General features: G+C 43.1%; 1 protein-coding gene across 14 annotated transcripts in view; it reads right to left on the reverse strand.

The window, feature by feature from the left end:
• The window catches only part of LOC127567526 (uncharacterized), a 54,454-nt gene that overhangs the window by 15,016 nt on the left and 18,764 nt on the right, over window positions 1-20,674 (reverse strand). For all 14 annotated transcript variants that reach the window (XM_052010531.1, XM_052010532.1, XM_052010524.1 and 11 more), the window contains 3 exons: window positions 15,662-15,760; window positions 13,605-13,700; window positions 1,026-1,124 (listed from right to left, as the gene is read on the reverse strand). In XM_052010531.1, coding sequence (XP_051866491.1) covers window positions 1,026-1,124; window positions 13,605-13,700; window positions 15,662-15,760 — 294 coding nt within the window. The remainder of the gene's footprint in view (window positions 1-1,025; window positions 1,125-13,604; window positions 13,701-15,661; window positions 15,761-20,674) is intronic.

The raw sequence follows: 20,674 nt of genomic DNA on the forward strand, positions 1-20,674 counted from the left end.
GTAAAAGATGTCTAAATGGGTTTAAAGGTGAATAAATCCCTAGGACCTGATGAGATTTATCCCAGGCTGCTATGGGAGGCAAGGGAGCAGGTTGCTGGGGCCAGTACAGGGATTTACAATTAGAATTGGTTTATTATTGTCACTTGTACCAAGGTACAGTGAAAAATTTGTCTTGCATACCGATCAATTTATTACCTTGTACTAAGATTTTTAAATCTTCATTTTCCGCAGGCGAGGTACCAGATGACTGGAGAACAGTAAATATGGTACCTTTATTGAAGGAGGGCAGTGGGAATAAACCAGGTAATTACAGGCCAGTCTCAGGTCCATGGTAGGGAAATTATTGGGAATTATTCTGAGGGATGGGATTAATCTGCATCTGGAAAAGCAATGATTAATCTAAGGTAGTTAGCATGGCTTTGATAGGGAGAAATCCTGTTTGATCAATTCATTTGAATTTTTCGAGGAGATGACAGTGTATTGATGAGGGTAGCGTGGCTGATGTGGTCTACATGGATTGCAGTGAGCCCTTTGACAAGGTCCCTCATTGGAAATTGGTCCAAAAGGTTACAGCCCATTGGACCCAAGGCAGGTTAAAGAGTCATAAAGAGATACAGGACCAAAACAAGCCCTTCTGACCTCCACAACCATGCCGACTATCAAACACCCATTTCAACATTAACTCCGTATATTCTTTTTATTCTACCCACATTCTCACGTCAAAGAAAAATCATAGTCTGTGAGTAAACACGTCTACACTCTTCTCCCATTAGCATTGGTTTGCAGGGCTGAAGGGCAGACTCAATGAGTCAGGCAGCATCTGTGGAGGATGAGAGACAAGTCGACTTTTCAGGACGAGACCCTTCATTTGGACTGGAAAAGTAGAGGGGAGATAGCCAGTAGAAAGAGGTGAGGGGAAGGGTGGATCAAGAGCTGGCAAGCGATAGGTGGATCCAGGGGATGAGGTGTTGACAGGCATTTCAATAACCAAGCTTCACTGTCAATTAAAAAATTGTTTACATTACCTATTTGTGAAATCAGTTCTGTGACTAAAAGAAAGGAAATCCCAAATGGAATTTGGATATATCCGATATTGATGGACAACTTGAGCAAGTTCTTCCAATCTGAGAGAACAATAATAATATTAAAAAGTGTACCAGTTGCAGTTATATACACACATTTAACATTGCAAAGTGTTCTATTACTTCACGGAATAAAAATAATCACTGAAGAATGCCAAGCCAAAGAAAGCAGATATTTGGAGGAGCTTCATAAAAGAGGTGGAAAGGGGATTTTGGGAGGGAATCCAAAAGGTGGACCTCAGATGTCTGAAGGGAGGGAGATCTTAGTGGCTTTCAGAATCAGAATCAGGTTTATTATCACTGACATATGTCGTGAAATGTATTGTTTCGCGGCAGCAGTACAGTGCAAGACATAAAAAGTACTATAAGTTACAAAAATAAATAAATAGTGCATAAGACGAAATACAAGGTAGTGTTCATGGGTTCATGGACCGTTCAGAAATCTGATGGCAGAGGGGAAGAAGCTGTTCCTGAAACATTCAGTGTGGGTCTTCAAGTTCCTATACCTCCTTCCTGATGGTAGTATCGTGAAGAGGGCATGTCCCATGTGGTGAGGGTCTTTAATGATGGATGCCACCTTCTTGAGGCACCGCCTCTTGAAGGTGTCCTCGATGGCGGGGAGCGTTGTGTCCTCCTTTACCAGAATTCAATAGAAATTCTGAATCTGGAAGAGACCAAACAGGATTTTTTCCGTGCAAAAGATCAACTGCTGGAAAAACTCAGCGAGTCAAGCAACATCTGAGGAGGCAAAGAGATGGTCAATGTTCCCTTTGCTTCCACAGATGCTGTCTGACCCACCGAATTCCTCCTGCAGCTCGTTTTTTGGCTCCGGATTCCAGCATCAGTAGTCGCCTGTGTCTCCAGTGTTCTCTGTTTTTGTTCAGATCTCCAGCAACCGAAGGCAGAGATTTAAGGTGAGAGGGGAAAGATTTAAAGGGGAGCTGAGTGGCAACTGTTTCACACAGAGGGTGGTGGGTATAAGGAACGAGCTCCCAGAGGAGGTGGTAGAGGGTACGCATTCAAGGTGAGAGGGCGAAAATTCAAACGATATGTGCGGGGCAAGGTTTTTACACAGAGGTGGGTGGCTGGAACGTGCTGCTAAGGGTGGTGGTGGAGACAGATATGATAGAAGTATTTAGATCTAAGAGGTTCTTAGACAGGAACAAGAATATGCAGAGAAACGAGGGATATTGATCATGTACAGGCAGAAGGGGTTAGTGTAATTAGACATCATTAGCTTAATTAGTCTAGCACAACATCGTGGGCCAAAGGGCCTGTTCCTGTGCTGTACTACTCTATGTTCTATTTTGTTCTGGAGATGGGTACAACTACAACATTTAAAAGTCGTTTGGATAGTTTTACGGATAGGAAATATTTCGAGGGATGTGGGCCAAATGCAGGCAAATGGGACTAGCTCAGGAAGACACCTTGCTTGGCATGGGATGAGTTGGGCAGAAGGACCTGTATTACTCGGTGACTCTAAATCTTTTTATCTCATCCCTCGTGCAGTTATCACTTTGCTGACAATCCAACAGATGGATCCATTGACCTGCCAGTGACATATCTTGCATGTACATTCTGTGGTTACCTTGACTAACCACTCACCAAGCTAAAAATGAAGCCCTTTCACAGAGTCATTGACAGGTATAAGTGTAGCCACACTGAAAGGCTGTTTCTAAGCAAACTGGAGGTGGCATTTGTGGCAATGAATTATTCATCTGAGAGATCTTTTCCTCCAAAAGTAAGAAGTAATAATTCCTAAGCTGTTTTCCCGTGCATTAAACTGACCTTGTTCTGTGAGTTAACAGCAGCGCATTCATGTTTGCGAGGTGATCTGTTCTTTTTAATTCTGACCAAATCAGGTTCTGTCTTTATCTTCCCTATTTAACCCTTTTTTATTCTAGTTAACATCTTACTGCCTCACCGCCTGAATTTAGTACATTACTCATGGAAGTTTATGACACAATGAATATATGTGTTTATTTTCTGATTGAGTGCTTCAATTAGAATAATTAATCAATATAAAAGTGGGAAAGAGATAGGAAAACTAACCACAGGTGCCTAAAATCTGAAATAAAAGCAGCAAATGGTTCAACTATCTCGAAAGTCACTCAGCATTTTGGGGAGAGAAGCAGATTCAATGCTTCACATGTGGAGAACTTTATCCTCCATACCTGGAACTATCGATCGGATTCCTTCATACTTTATGGAGTTCCATTCCATTCTCCACTATGGAATTGATACTAGAACATAGAACATAGAACATAGAACAGTACAGCACAGAACAGGCCCTTCGGCCCATAATGTTGTGCCGACATAGCTAATCCCTCCTACCCACAGAATGCCCATATCCCTCTATTTTCCTCTCATTCATGTGCCCATCCAAGCCCTTCTTAAAAGTTCCCAGTGAATTTGCCTCCACCACCCTATCAGGCAACACATTCCAGGCATCCACCACTCTCTCAGTAAAAAACTTACCCCTCACGTCTCTACTGGACCTACCGCCCTCATCTTAAATGCCTGCCCTCTGGTATTGGATTTCTCAATAATGGGAAAAAGATATCGCTTGTCCACCTTATCTATGCCCCTCATAATTGTATACACTTCCAACAGATCACCCCTCAGCTTCCGCCGCTCCAGAGAAAAGAGCCCAGGTTTGACCAGCCTCTCTTGCCTGGTTTAGAGAGCACATGCTCTCTAATCCAGGCAGCATCCTAGTAAACCTCCTCTGCACCTTCTCTAAAGCCTCGACATCCTTCCTGTAGCGAGGTGACCAGAATTGCACGCAATACTCTAAATGCAGCCTAACCAGAGTTCTACAGAGATGCATCATAACTTCTTGACTCCTATACTCAATACCCCGATTAATAAATGCAAGCATTCCATAAACCTTCTTAACCACCTTGTCTACCTGTGTAGCCACTTTCAATGAGTCTTGGACTTGCACCCCAAGGTCTCTCTGCTCTTCAACAATGTTAAGGGTCTTAAGAGTGTACTGCCTCTTGACATTAGTCCTACCAAGGTGCAACATCTCACATTTATCCGGGTTAAACTCCATCAGCCATATCTCTGCCCACATCTGCAACTGATCTATATCACGCTGTATCCATCGTCAATCTTCTGCACTATTCACAACTCCACCAATCTTGGTATCGTCTGCAAACTTACTAACCTACCCATCAACATATTGATCCAGGTCATTTATGTACATCACAAACAGCAGAGGTCCCAGCACAGATCCCTGCAGAACACCACTACTCACAGGCCTCCAGCCCAAACAAGTCCCCTCAACCACCACCCTCTGTCATCTATAGGCAAGCCAGTTCTGGATCCGCACAGCCAATTCTCCACTGACCCCATGCATCCGAACTTTCTTGATTAACCTATTATGTGGGATCTTGTATTCGACAGTATAAGGGATCCTGGCATGAGTAGACAGATTCTTGATAAACAAGGAGGTGAAAGCCTATCATGGTAGGTGGTAACACACAGTTGAGGCTACAATCAGACCCACCAAGAGCTTATTGAATCATGGAGCAGGTTCAAAGGGCCAAGTGCCCTCCTTCTGCCCTAATTTGCACATTTGTTTATTTGCAATGTATTCTGCTGATTGTTTTATCCAACTAAGGAACATAATTTGAAGATTTTTTCCAAATATTTCCTGGAAGATTACAAAGATAATATTTTTGACACATTATGGCACATGGAATTGGAATTGGTTACGTGTTGAGATACACGTACTGAGATACAGTGAAAAGCTCTTGTTTGCATGCCATCCAGACACATCACGCCCTACATAAGTAAATCAAGGTAAACTAAATTTTAAATTAAATTTTATTTACAGCGTGGTAACAGGCCCTTCTGGCCCAACGAGTCCGCGCCGCCCATTTTAAACCCAAATTAACCTACCCGTACGTCTTTGCCATGTGGGAGGAAACCGGAGCACCCAGAGGAAACCCACACAGACACGGGACAACGTACAAACTCCTTACAGACAGTGACGGGAATCGAACCCCAATCACTGGCGCTGTAATAGCATCGTGCTAACCGAATGCAGAAGATAGTGCAACACAAAAGGTGCTGGAGGAACTCAACGGGTCAAGCAGCATCTATGGAGGCAATTGGACAGTCGACGTTTCAGGTCGAGACCCTTTACCTGGACTGGACCAAGGGTCTCAACCCAAAGCGTTGACTGGCCATTTCCATCTATAGATGCTGCCTGACCTGCTGAGTTCCTCTAGCACTTGGTGTGTTGCTCCAGATTCCAGCATCTGCAGTCTTTTGTGTCTCCATGCAGAACATAGAGTCGCAGTTACAGAGAAAGTGCAGTGCAGGTAGACAAGTAAAGTGCAAGGGCCACGATAAGATAAATTGGGAGATCAAGAATTCATCTTTATCGTACAAGAGGACCGTTCAAGAGTCTAATAACAGCAGGATAGAAGCTGTCCTTGAATCTGGTGGTATGTGCTTTCAAGCATGGGTCTTCGAGCTGAAATGTTGAGGGATGTTGCTTGATTGCTGAGTGTTTCCTGCGTTTTCTGTTTTTATCTCAGATTTCTGGCATGTGCAGCTTTTGATTTTCCTACAAGAGTTGTTCAGTTGTGTGGACTCTGTCTATACTTCACCCTGCCTCGGTAAAGCAGCCAGCAGAATTAAAGACCCCCAGCCACCCCAGACATTCTCTCTCCTCCCCTCTCCCATCAGGCAGAAGATACAAAAGCCTGAAAGTACGTACCACCAGGCTCAAGGACAGCTTCTATCCCACTGTGATAAGACTATTGAATGGTCCCCTAGTCCAATAAGATGAACTTTTGATCTCACAATCTACCTCGTTATGACCTTGCACCTTATTGTCTACCTGCACTGCACTTTCTCTGTAGCTGTGACACTTCATTCCGCATTCTGTTATTGCTTTACCCTGTACTACCTCAATGCACTGGGTAATAAATTGATCTGTATGAACAGTATTCAAGATAAGTTTTTCACTGCACCTCGGTACATGTGACAATATAAAAAAATCCCAATTCCAATTTTTATTTTTAAACTGTGGCTGGAGAGTCAAATCACTCCCAATGCATTCTAAAAGTTGAGGGAAAATGCCTGGGCTTTAGTGTTTCACTTGCTTCAATCTCTTTCCATTTTCCACGACAATTTACTTTATTTCAGCTAATTCTTTTCCAAGTTGGAGGGTTCACTCACATCATTGGGTGGAGCTTAAGTAAAGTAAGCAGTGTGTTGTGCAGCAGAGCCTAGTAGAAAAGAAAATTTAGCACTGAGCAGTGGGAACCTAGGAAAGTACGGTAGGCATTGTACTGTATCCAATAGGGACAGAGAAAGGGAGGCTAGGAAGAATACACAAAAGGAGGAGGAGGCACTGTAGTGTAGTGATTAGTGTAACGCTATTACGGGTTCAATTCTGGCCACTGTCTGTAAGGAGTTTGTACGTTCTCCCTGTGTCTGCGTGGGTTTCCTTCGGGTGCTCCGGTTTCCTCCCACATTCCAAAGATGTACGGGTTAGGAAGTTATGGGCATGCCATGTTGGTGCCAGAAGCGTGGCGACACTTGCAGGCTGCCCCCAGAACACTCCATGTAATAGACGCATTTCACTGTGTGTTTCGATCTACATGTGACTAATAAAGAAATCTTATCTTGTAGAATGCGTGTGTGTCAATGCATGGTGAGCTGCAAGTGAAAATATCCATTGGAGAGACTAAAACATGGTACACAAAGGTGTGGGCACTTAATGTTCCAAGATTCAAGGTGCTCTGAAGAGATTTAGATGTTGATTCAATGAGGTATTACCCCTGGTGACTGACCAGGCTTCCTTTCCCTGACTGCAGGACCCTCCTAGATGAGAAGTTCTAAATTAAGGTAAATGCCCGTTACCCTTTCACAGCTGTAATTGTACCTTTCCCTTTTCTCTTGTGGCAAATTTTGCAATCCCTTCTCCTCTGCAACATCTCTTTTCCCCCTCTCCTGTCTGGTATCTGTGCCCGCTGTTTGAGTTATTACAAAGCAACTTGGACTAACATTTACAGTGGGATTTCAGTAGGAAGATATAGTTTCAATGGAAATACTATTTACAATTGGTTTTCTAGTGGGAAAATGGGAAGCATTAAGATTTCCTATGTTCCGATGCAGAAGCAGGTTTAACACATATTGATGTGAAATGCCATACATAAACAAACCAGACCTTCAGACAGGACAAGGTTTCAATTGATGCACTCTTCTCACAGTTTTAACCCAACAACCTCTGACTATTAATACTTCCAAAAGCTCGGCATGCAGAACCCAAACACTCAGAGTGCTATTTATCATCGTACCGTGAATGTTATAGACTTGTTCATAGTCAAAACCACAGGACATTGGGAACAAAAGAAATGATTAGACTTAGCCAATAGCATCTCTCAGAGACAAAAGAGTCTGCAGAGGCTGGAATCTGGAGCAACGCACAAAGCAACTCAGCAGGTCAGGCTGTATCTATGGATGGAAGTGGACAGTTGACATTTTGGGTTGAGACCCTTCATCTGGACTGAAATAACAACTGGAATCACATCTCTCTCTCTCACTCTTTCTTAAACACACGCACGTACACACACAGATGAGCACACACACACTCTCCATCTGTCTTTTAGAGCCTGTCAATCTCCATTTAGAGCCCATGTTTCTCCCATAGTATGCTGGAAGAGTAATTTTGGTCAATATCTCTGTGTGTGGACCATAAACTGCCTTACCCGTGACATCGCTCAACCCTGATAACATAAGTACACTGAGTTACCCTTCCCGCCGATGTGGATGCAGTGGGATGAACAAAAGTGCAGGGTGATAACAGAAAGATGCAAGAATGGTAAAGTAGTGATACTGGAGAACTTCAATTATTTGATTGGGATGTGAGAGTAAAGTCATAGACAGACATACAACTTGGAAACAGGACATTCAGCCCACTGACTCTGTGCAGGCCATCAAGCTCCATTGCTGAGGTGCAGATGACTGAGAGCTTCAAGTTCCGAGGTGTAGATATCACCAACAATTCATCCCGGCCCAGCCATGTGGGCACTTCAGCCAAAAAACCACCTCTTCTTCCTCAGAAAGCTAAGAATATTCGACATGTCCCTGATGAATTTTACCAATTTTTATAGATGCACCATAAAAAGCATGCTGCCTGGATGCATCACAGCTTGGTGTGGCAACTGCTCTGCCCAAGACTGCAAGAAATTGCAGAGTTGTGGACACAGCCCAGTCCCTCACGCAAACCAACCATTGACTCCATCTACAATTCCCGCTGCCTCAGGAAAGCAGCCAAAAAAATCAAGGACCCTTCCCACCCCAGTCATTCTCTCTTCTCCCCCGCCCCATCAGGCAGAAGGTACAAAAGCCTGAGAACACGTACCACCAGGCTCAAGGACAGCTTGCGAACACGTACCGCCAGGCTCAAGGACAGCTTCTATCCCACTCTCATCAAACTCTTGAACAGACCTCTCATGCACTAAATGATGAACGCCTGAACTCTAGATCTCCCAATCTACCTTGTCGTGGCCCTTGCACTTTACTTGTCTACCTGCACTACACTTTCTCTGTAACTGCAACACTATATTCTGCATCCTGTTTTCTTTTTAGTACCTCAATGTAATTATATACAGCATGATCTGTCTCGATGGCAAGCAAACAAAAGCTTTTCACTGTATCTCGTACATGTGACAATAATAAACCAATACACTAAGCCCATGTCATTCACCGCACATTCCTGTCAATTCCTCCCAGATAAAAGCAAAGGAGATGACTTCTTAAAATGTGTCAGAGAACTTCCTTGATCAGGTTTTTCATTTGTTTCAATGAAGAATGAGAAACTAATGCATCTAGTTTGAAAGGATTGAGTGGACCAAACGTTAGTGGGAGAATTGGGGAGCCTAAAGCAAAAAAGCTCATCAGAGAAAAAGTCTTAGGTTAGTCATAAAAAGGACCAAGGAGAATCTATTGTGAACTTCTAACCTGGAGGCAGGCAAAGATCAATGGTAGAGAAGGGTAATTTGGAACTAACTACCAGTGGAAAATACTACTCTAGTGTAACAGAGGAGATATGTCATGTGCAGGCTGGGTTAAATCGAAACCAAATCTCTCTGAAATCTCTCTGAGGGCAGGCACGGTAGTGTAGCAGTTAGCGTAATGCTATTACAGCGCCAGCGACCCTGGTTCAATTCCCGCCACTCTCTGTAAGGAGTTTGTACATTCTCCCCGTGTCTGCTTGGGTTTCCTCCGGGTGCTCTGGTTTCTTCACATTCCAAAGACGTACAGGTGAGGAAGTTGTGGGTATGCTATTTTGGCGTCGGAAGCGTGGCGACACTTGCGGGCTGCCCCCAGAACACTCTACGCAAAAGATGCATTTCACTGTGTGTTTCAATGTACATGTGACTAATGAAGAAATCTTATCTTATGATGGATGACATCTTTATAATTCATCTGCAATCTCAGCTAAATATACTGAATATAATAAGCCAACAGGGGGAGTTAAAAGGCAAAAAAAGACAAGCAAAGCAAGTATGAGCAGAGAAGGACAATGAACAATAAAGGAACCCGAAAGTCTTCCATGGGTGGTGATGATTTCCCATTATCTTTGGCAGTGAAGGTGCCAAAAGACCAGAAAGTGATATATGTGGGGAAACTTTAGAAACAATAATCAAGGCAAAAAAGGTTAATATGCACTTGGAGAATTTGAGTTAGTAAAGGAGAGCTGACCTGGATTTATGAAAAGCAAATTATTTTCAATGAAGCTAAATGAATATTTTGATGAGGCTGCATAGAAGACTGGTGAAGGAAATGAAGTGGATACCGTTCATGTGAATTCTCAGGTGTTTGATAAAGTCCCACACAAAAGGCTGGTTTAGTAGATCTGACTGCTGTGGAATTTAAGGGATACTGAGAGAATGTTTCATGATGCGTGTGGGAACCTTGGCTATTTTAGAATTGTGTCTATTTCCGCTCACCTTGAAGGTTGTGAAGACCAAAGAGAGAGTGGACAAGAGACTTGCAAGAGGGAAATCTAAACAGAAAATGTCAGAAGCAGGAGAACTACATCCACTAGTGGAGACACAAGAGAGACTGCAGATGTTGGAATCTGGAACCAAACTGCTGGAGGATCTCAGGGGGTCGAGCAGCATCTGTGGCGGCAATAGATGATGTTTACAGCCAAGACCCTTCATCAAGATGCAATGTCCTAATGCAGGGTCTTGACCTAAACATTGACTATCTCTTTTATTCCCATTAGTCTATGGTCCACGGAGTAGGGTTATAGATTTAAAGTTTTGAGGCAATAGGTAAAAGGGAATTATGAGGAAAAACACCTTTATGGAAATGGTATGATCTGGGGTTCACTGCCTGTGGAGTGGTGTTAACACCAGGATGTTCTTGACATTTGGATAGACATTGAGGGAGAATAATTTGTATGGCAATGGAGAGAGAGAGGAAGATTGGGATTGGCCTACAGATTCTATCATTCTTTGATTCAATTTTGCTTTGAGAAGCTTCAAGTTCCTGGGCATAAACATCTCAGATGATTTGACCTGGCCCCAACACATTGATGTAATCAGGAAGAAGGCACGCCAGTGGCTGTATTCCGTTAGGAGTTTGAGGAGATTTGGTATGTCACCAAAGACTCTTGCAAACTTCTATAGATGTACGTTGGAGAGCTTTCTGACTGGTTGCATCACCACCTGGTATGGAGGCTCCAATGCGCAGGATTGAAGATGCTGCAGAGGATTGTAGACTCAGCCAGCTCCATCACGGGCACAACCCTCCCCACCATCAAGGGCATCTTCAAGAGGCAGTGCCTCAAGAAGGCGGCATCCATCATTAAGGACCCTCACCATCCGGGACATGCCCTCTTCTTGTTACTACCACCAGGGAGGAGGTACAGGAGCCTGAAGACCCACACTCAAAATTTCAGAAACAGCTTCTTCCCTCCACCATCAGATTTCTGAATGGTCCATAAACCCATGAATGCTATCTTGTTATTCTTTTTATTTTGCACTATTTACTTATTTTTATAATTTCTATTAATTTTACTTTTCCACTCTACTGCTGCCACAAAACAACAAATTTCGTGACATAAGTCAGTGATAATAAACCTGATTCTGACTCTGATTCTGATACTGTACTTAAATTCCATATTGCTTTGCTGTTCCCATTCTTTTGTCCATTTTGAAAACAAATCATTTTGTATTTCTAGCAGGTTGTTAGTCTCTGCTCTGGTCATAATGAGGTATATTTGTAATGGTCTCACCCTTCCATTAAGTCTGTTTATTTATATTTATTTATTTACTAGTCACGTGTACATCGAAACCCACAGTGAAATGCATCTTTTTGCATACTGAGAATGTGCTGGGGGCAGCCCATGAGTGTCGCTACCCTTCCGGCGCCAACATAGCATGCCCACAGCTCCTAACCTGTACATCTTTGGAATGTGGGAAGAAACCGGAGCACCCGGAGGAAACCCACACAGTCACAGGGAGAACATTCAAACTCCTTACAGACAACGGCAGGAATTGAACCCAGGTCACTGGCACTGAAATAGTGTTACGCTAACCGCTACACTACCCTACGACCATAGTATGTATTTTCAGGATGTATTCTAAATAACTTTCACTATTGATCTTGCAATGTTTTTTTCATATGAGCCTGTGGCTTTCATACCACTTCCATGTTCTTCATTTCTTGCAGTTGTCCACCAAGTCACTCCATCTTAGGTTCTCTCTCCTTAAATACCGGCTCCATCACCCACCCCAAAGGTGATGAGGTCACCATTACGTCCTCTTTCTTAATCTTATTCCTACCTATTCACAAGAGCCTGCCGTTCAATCACACATCCGCCCTTCCTGTTGAACTTCATTTCACCATCATGAAGTGCTTCGAGAGGCTGGTCATGGTATGCATTAACTCCAGCCTCCCAGACAACCTCAACCCACTGCAACTCACCTACCGCTGAAACAGGTCTACAGCGGATGCCATCTCCCTAGCCCTACACTCAGCTCTGGAGCATCTGGACAGTAAAGACACCTACATTAGACTCTTGTTTATTGACTGCGGCTCAGCCTCTCATACTATAATTCCAAACAAACTCATCACCAAACCCCGAGACATGGGACTCAACACCTCCCTCTGTAACTGGATCCTTGACATCACACACCATCCTGACTTTGAAATGTATCACCATTCCTTCCCCATCGCTGGGTCAAAATCCTGGAACTCCCTCCCTCACAGCATTGTGGCTATCCCCACACCACAAGGAACACAACAGTTCAAGAAGGCAGCTCACCACCATCTTCTCAATGGCATCTAGGGATTAGCAATTAAATGCTGTGAAACCCACATCCCTTGAATGAATAAAAAAATACTAGCAGATCCTTTTCCTACCTGTAATTTGCCTGCGATATTCATGTTAAAAATCAGACTGAGCAGCACAAATTAGTTTAACTGATAGTCCATGCAAAGCTGGAAGTCGTAGAGTCATAGAAACAGGCCCTTTGCCCCATTGAGTCTGTGCCAACCACCATGCACTCATTTACACCAACAGTATACTAACCCCACACATTCTTCCCACATTCCCATCAACTCCGCCCAGATTCCACTGCTATTCCGCACACTAGGGGCAATTTACAGGGATCAAATTAACCTCCTGACTTGGAGGTCTTTAGGATGTGGGAAGAAACCAGAATTGTCAGAGGAATTCCACTGCCAGAAAAGGTGGTGGAAGCAGGTATTCCCACAACATTTAAGAATCATCTGGCTGAGAACTTGAATCGCCAAGGCATTGTAGCTATGGACCAAGCGCTGGTAAATGGGATTAGTATAGATAGGGAATTGATGGTCAGATGGACGTGGTGGGCCAAAGGACTTGTTTCTTTGCCATCTGACTCTACGAAACCCATGCGGAGACAGGGAGAACGTGTGAACTCCACACAGACAGTACCAGAGCTCAGGATTGAACCGGATCACTGGTGCTGTGAGGCAGCAGCTCCACAAGTTGTGTCACTGTGGAGGATGTTTCATATTTTATATTTGAGAAATGCAGAGTAGCTTCAATGCAGGTGATGGTTTTATCAGAAGTTTAAAAAATATATGTGTACAAAAAAAATGTGTACAAGATGATAAGAGGCATAGATCGAGTGGACAGTCATAGACTTTTTCCCAGGGCGACAATGGCTAACATGAGGGGGCATAATTTTAAGGTGATTGGAGGAAGATATAAGTTTTTTTACACAGAGAGTGGTGGGTGCATGGAACGCACTGCCAGCAGAGTTTGTGGGGGCAGGTACATTAGGGACATTTAAGAGACTCATAGATAGACACATGAATGATAGAGAAATGGGGGGGGGGCTATGTGGGAGGGAAGGGTTAGATAGATCTTAGAGCAGGATAAAACATTGGCACAACATTGTGGGCTGAAGACCCTGTACTGTGCTGTAATGTTCTATGTTCTATGTTCTGCATATATATTATATATATATATATTAAAGCAATTTACATTACCTGGTTTTGAAACTTCTGTAATGGCATGAAAGAAAATCACAGCTCCAACTTGGATACAACTGATGCAGATGAACTTCATCAATAAGTCCTTCCAATCTGAGCCAAAAGTTAAGGTAAAAATCTATTTTAATATAACTTGCATTCCTGCACCACGTTTAACTTTGTGAGATGTTTCATGTTAACGGTATTCAATCAATAAAGAATGCCAAGCCAAGAAGCAGACATGAGAAGGAGTAGACCTTACTGTCTGCCTGCACTGCACTTTCTCTGTAACTGTAACACTTTATTCTGCATTTTGTACTGTTTTACCTTGCACTATCTCAATGCACTGGGCAATGAATTGATCTGAATAAACAGTATGCAAGACAAGTTTTCCACTGTACCTCAGTACATGTGATGATAATAAACCAATTTACCATCATAAAGGAAGTGGAAAAGGGATTTTGGGAGACAATGCCAAAGTGTGAGTGCAGACATCTGATGGGGGAGGGCAGCAAAACTCTGATGGTGTTCTGGAGGAGAGAAATTCTCTGAGCAATCTGCTTTGGCAAAATTCAATGCAGATTCAGAACTGGAGGAGGATCAAAGAGACCAAAGAGGATTTTCCATACCCCTGCAAATTTGAAAAAGAGATCGAAGTAAAATTTTTCATGTTTACAAGTCATCCCCAGGTAATGAACAGGTTCTGTGTTTGCAGGCATTCGTAAATCAGTTGTGTCCGTAAGTCAGAAAACACACCTATGGTAACCACACCTCCACACCATTCTAATGAATTGCATCAAAAGCACACTAGACTGATAAGAGAGAAAAAACAGAGAGAAGAAAGAGAGAGGAAACTAGTTCTGTCATTCCTAGGAACAAATGTGTGTGTGCTGGACTTTTGAGTATCTCTATATATTACGTGTCAACCTTTATATGTTGAGCAGCTGGTCAGCTTCTGAGTAAATTCAGTCTTCTTCCTTTGTGAATGTCCTCCACGCATGGAATAGATATTCCACATGATAAGGAGCCCTGTCAAGACTCTGCAGATATGCAATTTAAGTTGTTTGAAGGAATCTGAGATACACCAGTAAATAGACTTCCTAATAGCACTCTGTCTTTCTCCCTCTCCCCCACCAATTTATTTTATTATTTATTGTTTGGACTTTTGACATTATCAGTAACATTGGCCACTGCCACCCCTGTGAGCTCTAACAACCCACCCGTTGTGAAAGGAGTAGCAATTAATCCTGTGATGCTTAGAAATCTCCCTGAAGCCCCTATTGGAAGAGTCTGTGATATTTGCAATAGTGCCACTTTCACGGAAATCATCAGTATAGTTTGCAGTCATCGGTAACTTGCAAATGTTTGCTACCAACTGCAAGGAACATGCTTTGAAAATCATTCCAAGTGTATCCTGAAAGATTTTAAGTCTCTTTTTTTCATAAATTATTTTGACACTACATGACGTATATTGGATTAATAAAGTCAGAAACAGCACTGCTAATTCTCAGTTTGGTCATTTGAGGTTGCAGTGAAGGAAGTCAGGGTGAGGACAGAGTTGCAACTGGAATTGGTGGTTAATGGGATGAGTTTCAACAGCATCATTGTCAACATCTGGTGTAATAGGGAGGTCTGATGATATCACAACACCAGCAAGGCTGAGCACAGCTCTTTATAAAACATAAAACAAGAACAAACAAGATGTTGGAGGAACTCAGTGGGTCAGGTAGCATCTGTGGAGGGAAATGGACGGTTGATGTTTTGGGTTGAGATCCTTCATCTGCTTACTCCCAAACTCCATATTCCATAGAATTCATCCCATTTATTTTTCTGTTAGCTCGGTACAATTATGGACAAGAGTGAGGATTACCATGTAGGTTGGGTTTGTATGAGGTCTGCATGTTAAAAGCATTACTGGGCAGCACAATCTGATTGATTGGTTTACCAAAAAGATTCAACAATCAATCCATCTAATGCTGGAAATGGAGGAGATATTATATTTTATAAGACAGCTTTAAGGTAAGTAATTATTTTATCATCAGTTGAAGGAAAATGTATAAAATTGTTTGTATTACCTGCTTTTGAAACTAGCTCCATTATAACACGAAAGAAAAACCCAGCTCCTATTTGGACACAATTGGTTTGGACAAATGCCTTCAACAAATTCTTCCAATCTGAAAAAAGAATTATGATTAAAAAATATTTCAAGTTCACTGCATTTAACATTGCCAAATGTTCCAATTTAACAGTGTCCAAGTTGATAGGGTGATTAAGAAGGCATATGGTGTGCTGGCCTTCATTAGTTGAGGGATTGAGTTCAAGAGCCATGAGGTAATGTTGCAGCTCTATAACACTCTGGTTAGACCACATTTAGAGTACTGTATTCAGTTCTGGTCATCTCTTTATAGGAAGGATGTGGAAGCTTTAGAGAGGGTGCAGAGGAGATTTACCAGGATGATGCCTGGATTGGAGAACATGTTTTATGAGGAAAGGTTGAGCGAGCTAGGACTTTTCTCTTTGGAGCGACAGAGGATGAGAGGCGACATGATAGAGGTGTATAAGATTATGAGGGGTATAGATAGAGTGGACAGCCAGCACCTTTTCCCCAGGGCAACAATGGCCAATACCAGAGGACATCAGTTTAATGTCAGAGGAGGAAAGTTTAGAGGAGACGAATTGGAGCTGAGTTCAGTTGAGATTAATAGGGAGAAGGTGCTAGGAAAACTAAAGGGGCTTAAGGCTGATAAGTCTCCCGGACCGGATGAGATGCATCCCCGGGTTCTGAAGGAGGTGGCTGTAGAGATAGCGGAGGCATTGGCGATTATTTTTCAGGAATCGATAGATTCTGGCATGGTTCCGGAGGACTGGAGGGTAGCGAATGTAGTTCCGTTGTATAAGAAAGGTGGGAGGCAGCACAAAGGCAATTACAGACCTATTAGTCTGACGTCAGTGGTGGGAAAATTATTGGAGTCTATCCTCAAGGAGGAGGTTACCGAATACCTAGAGGCGCAAGGCAAGATTGGACCTAGTCAACATGGTTTTGTGAAGGGGAGGTCCTGTCTGACCAACCTATTGGAGTTTTTTGAAGAAATCACAGGTAGGGTGGATAAGGGAGAGGCGGTAGACGTTGTGTATTTAGACTTTCAAAAGGCCTTCGATAAGGTACCTCACAAGAGACTGATTAATAAGATGAGAGGTCATGGAATTATGGGCAGGGTAGCAAAATGGGTGGAGCATTGGCTGGTTGGCAGGAAGCAAAGGGTGGAAATAAAAGGATCTCGTTCTGGTTGGTTACCGGTTACTAGTGGTGTGCCGCAGGGGTCGGTGTTGGGGCCGCTCCTTTTTACCTTGTACATCAATGATTTGGATGATGGAATAAATGGTTGTGTGGCTAAGTTTGCGGATGACACCAAGATAAGTGGAGGAGTAGGGAGCATAGAGGAAATAGAAAGAATGCAGAGGGACCTAGACAGTTTAGGAGAATGGGCAAGGAAATGGCAGATGAGATTCAATGTTGAGAAATGTGCAGTTGTACACTTTGGAAGCAGAAATAAGCAGGTAGATTATTATCTAGAAGAAGAGAAGATTGATAGTGCAGTAGTACAAAGGGACTTGGGGGTACTCGTACAAGATACCTTAAAAGTTAACCACCAGGTTGGATCGGTGGTTAAGAAAGCGAATGCTATGTTGGCATTCATCTCTAGAGGTATAGTGTATAAAAGTAAGGAAGTGTTGATGAGGCTCTACGGGGCGCTAGTGAGGCCTCATTTGGAATACTGTGCGCAGTTTTGGGCCCCACATCTTAGGAAGGATGTGCTGACGTTGGAGAGGGTTCAGAGGAGATTTACGAGAATGATTCCAGGAATGAAAGGGCTTAAGTATGATGAGCGTTTGTCGGCTCTTGGACTGTACTCGCTGGAGTACAGAAGGATGAGAGGGGACCTCGTAGCGACATTTAAAATGTTGACAGGTAAGGATAGAGTAGATGTGGCTAGGCTGTTTCCCTTGGTGGGTGAGTCCAGGACCAGAGGGCACAATCTTAGAATTAGAGGGTACAGTTTCAAGACAGAGATGAGGAGAAATTTCTTTACCCAGAGGGTGGTGAAATTGTGGAACTCCTTGCCACGCACAGCAGTGGAGGCCAGATCAGTGGGGGTATTCAAGGAGGAGATAGACAGATATCTAAATAGTCAGGGTATCAAGGGATATGGGGATAAGGCTGGAAAATGGGATTAGAATAGTTTTTTTTTCTTTTTCTTTTCTTTTCTTCTTTTTTTCCCACCCCATTTCTTTTTCCCTTTTCCTTGGAGCAGACTCGATGGGCCGAATGGCCTGCTTCTGCTCCCTTGTCTTGTGATCTTGTGATCTTGTGACACAGAGTGGTGGTGCGTGGAATGCACCGCTGGGGGTGGTGGTAAGGACTGATAAAATAAGGACATTTAAAAGACTCTTAGGCACATGGATGTAAGGAAAATGGAGGGTTATGGCTGTGTAAGAGGGAAGGGTTAGATTGATCAGGGAGTAGGTTTATATAGGTTGGTACAACAGGGCCTGTACTTTGCTGTACTGTTCTCTGTTCTATATTCTATGTTCAAACAATAAGGGCCACCAAGCCAATGCAGTGGATTATTAGAAGGAGTACCTCAAAGAAGTGGGGAAGGGGTATAAGAAGGGAATTCACTGTGTGGGTGCAGATATCTAAAGGGGAGTGGGTTGCACAAGAGGGCAACAAAACCCTGTGTTCCGGAGGAGAGAAATACTGTGAGCAACCTGCTTCGGCAGAATTCAATGCAAATTCAAACCCTGGAAAATGAACAAAGAGACCAAATAGGATTTTCCCCGCACCTGCAATTTTGGGAAAGTGATAAAAGTAAATCTTTTTGTTTGCGTAGAATATACGAAGTTTGAACAAACTCCAGTTAATTTTAAAAACAGTTTTTGACCTGTTTAGTCATAGATTTCCGAAATGGTTGACTAAATGAAGGGTAATCGCAGGCATGACTGAGCTTTTTATCACCTTAATTCTTCATCTCACTCCCACTCTGATCCCTCAGTCTTTAGCCTCCCACTCTGTTCCAATGAAGCCCAACGTAAGCTCAAGAAACAGCATCTCATCTTTCCCCTGGCAAGTTACAGCCTTCAGAACACAACATTACTTTCAACAGCTTGGGATACCAGCCTTGCCAGTTTGTGTCAGAGCTGGCCAGTTCTAATGAAAAAAAATGTAACGTTAACTCATGCTTTCTCTCTCTACAGTTGATGACTGATCGAATGGTGTTTCCAGCATTCTGTTTCACTTTATATTTTCAGCATTTGCAGTACATTTTAAATCTCACAGTCCTGATGCAGACTCTCGACTTGAAACGTCGACCATCCCCCTCCCTCCACAGACGCTGCTCGATCCACTGGGTTCCTCCAACAGTTTGTTTTTTGGCTCCGGATTCCGGGATCTGCAGTCTCTTGTGTCTCCAGTTTTCCTTCTGTTTAGTTCTAACTGCTAAGACAAATGTGGGGCCTCTCTCTCCGGAATTGTTAATGGGTGCAAGTGTAACCATACAAACTGAGTGTTTCTAGGCAAATTAGAAATGGTGTAATTGGTAATTGGTTTATTATTGTCATATGTCCCAAGATACAGAGAAAAACTTTGTTTTGCATGTCATCCACTTAGATCATTTAGATCAGCCTCTATACCTCCTCAGGAGGCTAAAGAAATTTGGCATGTCCCCTTTGACACTCACCGACTTTTATCAATGCACCATAGAAAGCATCCTATCTGGATGCATCACGGCTTGGTACGGCGACTGCTCTGCCCAGGACCTCAAGAAACTGCAGAGAGTTGTGGACACAGCCCAGCACATCACAGAAACCAGCCTCCCCTCCATAGAGTCTATACCTCTCGCTGCCTTGGTGAAGCAACCAGCATAATCAAAGACCCCACCCACCTGGGTCATTCTCTTTCCTCCCCTCTCCCATCAGGTAGAAGATAAGCCTGAGGGCACATACCACCAGGCTCAAGGGCAGCTCATAATACTATTTTATGGTCCCTTAGGTGATGAGATGGACTCTTGACCTCACAATCTACCTTGCACCTTATTGTCTACCTGCAATGCATTTCCCTGCAGCTGTGACACTTTAGTCTGTATTCCGTTTTTACCCTGTGCTACCTCAATACACTGTGTCATGAATTGATCTGTATGAACGGTATGCAAGACAGGTTTTTCACTGTACCTCGGTACACGTGACAATAATAAACCAATACCAATACCAATCAAGATAGTAAAAGGAAAAAGCAATAACAGAATATAGTGTTACGGTTACAGTTACAGAGAAAGTGCAGTGCAGGTGGATAATACGGTGCAAGAGACACAACGAGCTAAAGTGTGAGGTCAAGAATGCCTCACAAGGGGACCACTCAGTTGTCTTATAACAGCGGGATAGAAGCTGTCCTTGAGCCTGGTGGTGCGTACTTTCAAGCTTTTATATCTTCTGCCCAATATATAGAACAGCAGTGTAGGCAGTGAAAAGTAAATGAACAATGACATGCCAAATGCAATATGATGTGAATCGACTTTGGTAGAAAAAATAAAAAGGGAAGAATATTTTTCAAATAGTGAGAGACTGGAAGGCAGGCATTAGTTTATTTAAGGAGACTTATCTGTATATTATTTGCTTGCAGTGCATCCTAGCAATGGATACACCGTGATGTAGATCAGCTGCAGATGTGGGCAGAGAAATGGCAGGTGGGAGTTTAACCCGGATAAATGTGAGGTGTTGCACCTTGGTAGGACAAATGTCAAGAGGCAGTACACTCTTAAGGGCAAGGCCCTTAATAGTGTTGAAGAGCAGAGAGACCTTGGGGTGCAAGTCCATGACTCATTAAAAGTGGCTACACAAGTAGACAGGGTGGTTAAGAAGGTTTATGGAATGCTTGCATATATTAATCGGGGTATTGAGTACAGGAGTCAAGAAGTTATGATGCATCTCTGTAGAACTCTGGTTAGGCCGTATTTAGAGTATTGCATGCAATTCTCGTCACCTCACTATAGGAAGGATGTCGAGGCTTTAGAGAGGGTGCAGAGGAGGTTTAC

The sequence above is a fragment of the Pristis pectinata genome, chromosome 2, assembly GCF_009764475.1.
Source record: "Pristis pectinata isolate sPriPec2 chromosome 2, sPriPec2.1.pri, whole genome shotgun sequence".
NCBI lineage: Eukaryota > Metazoa > Chordata > Chondrichthyes > Rhinopristiformes > Pristidae > Pristis > Pristis pectinata.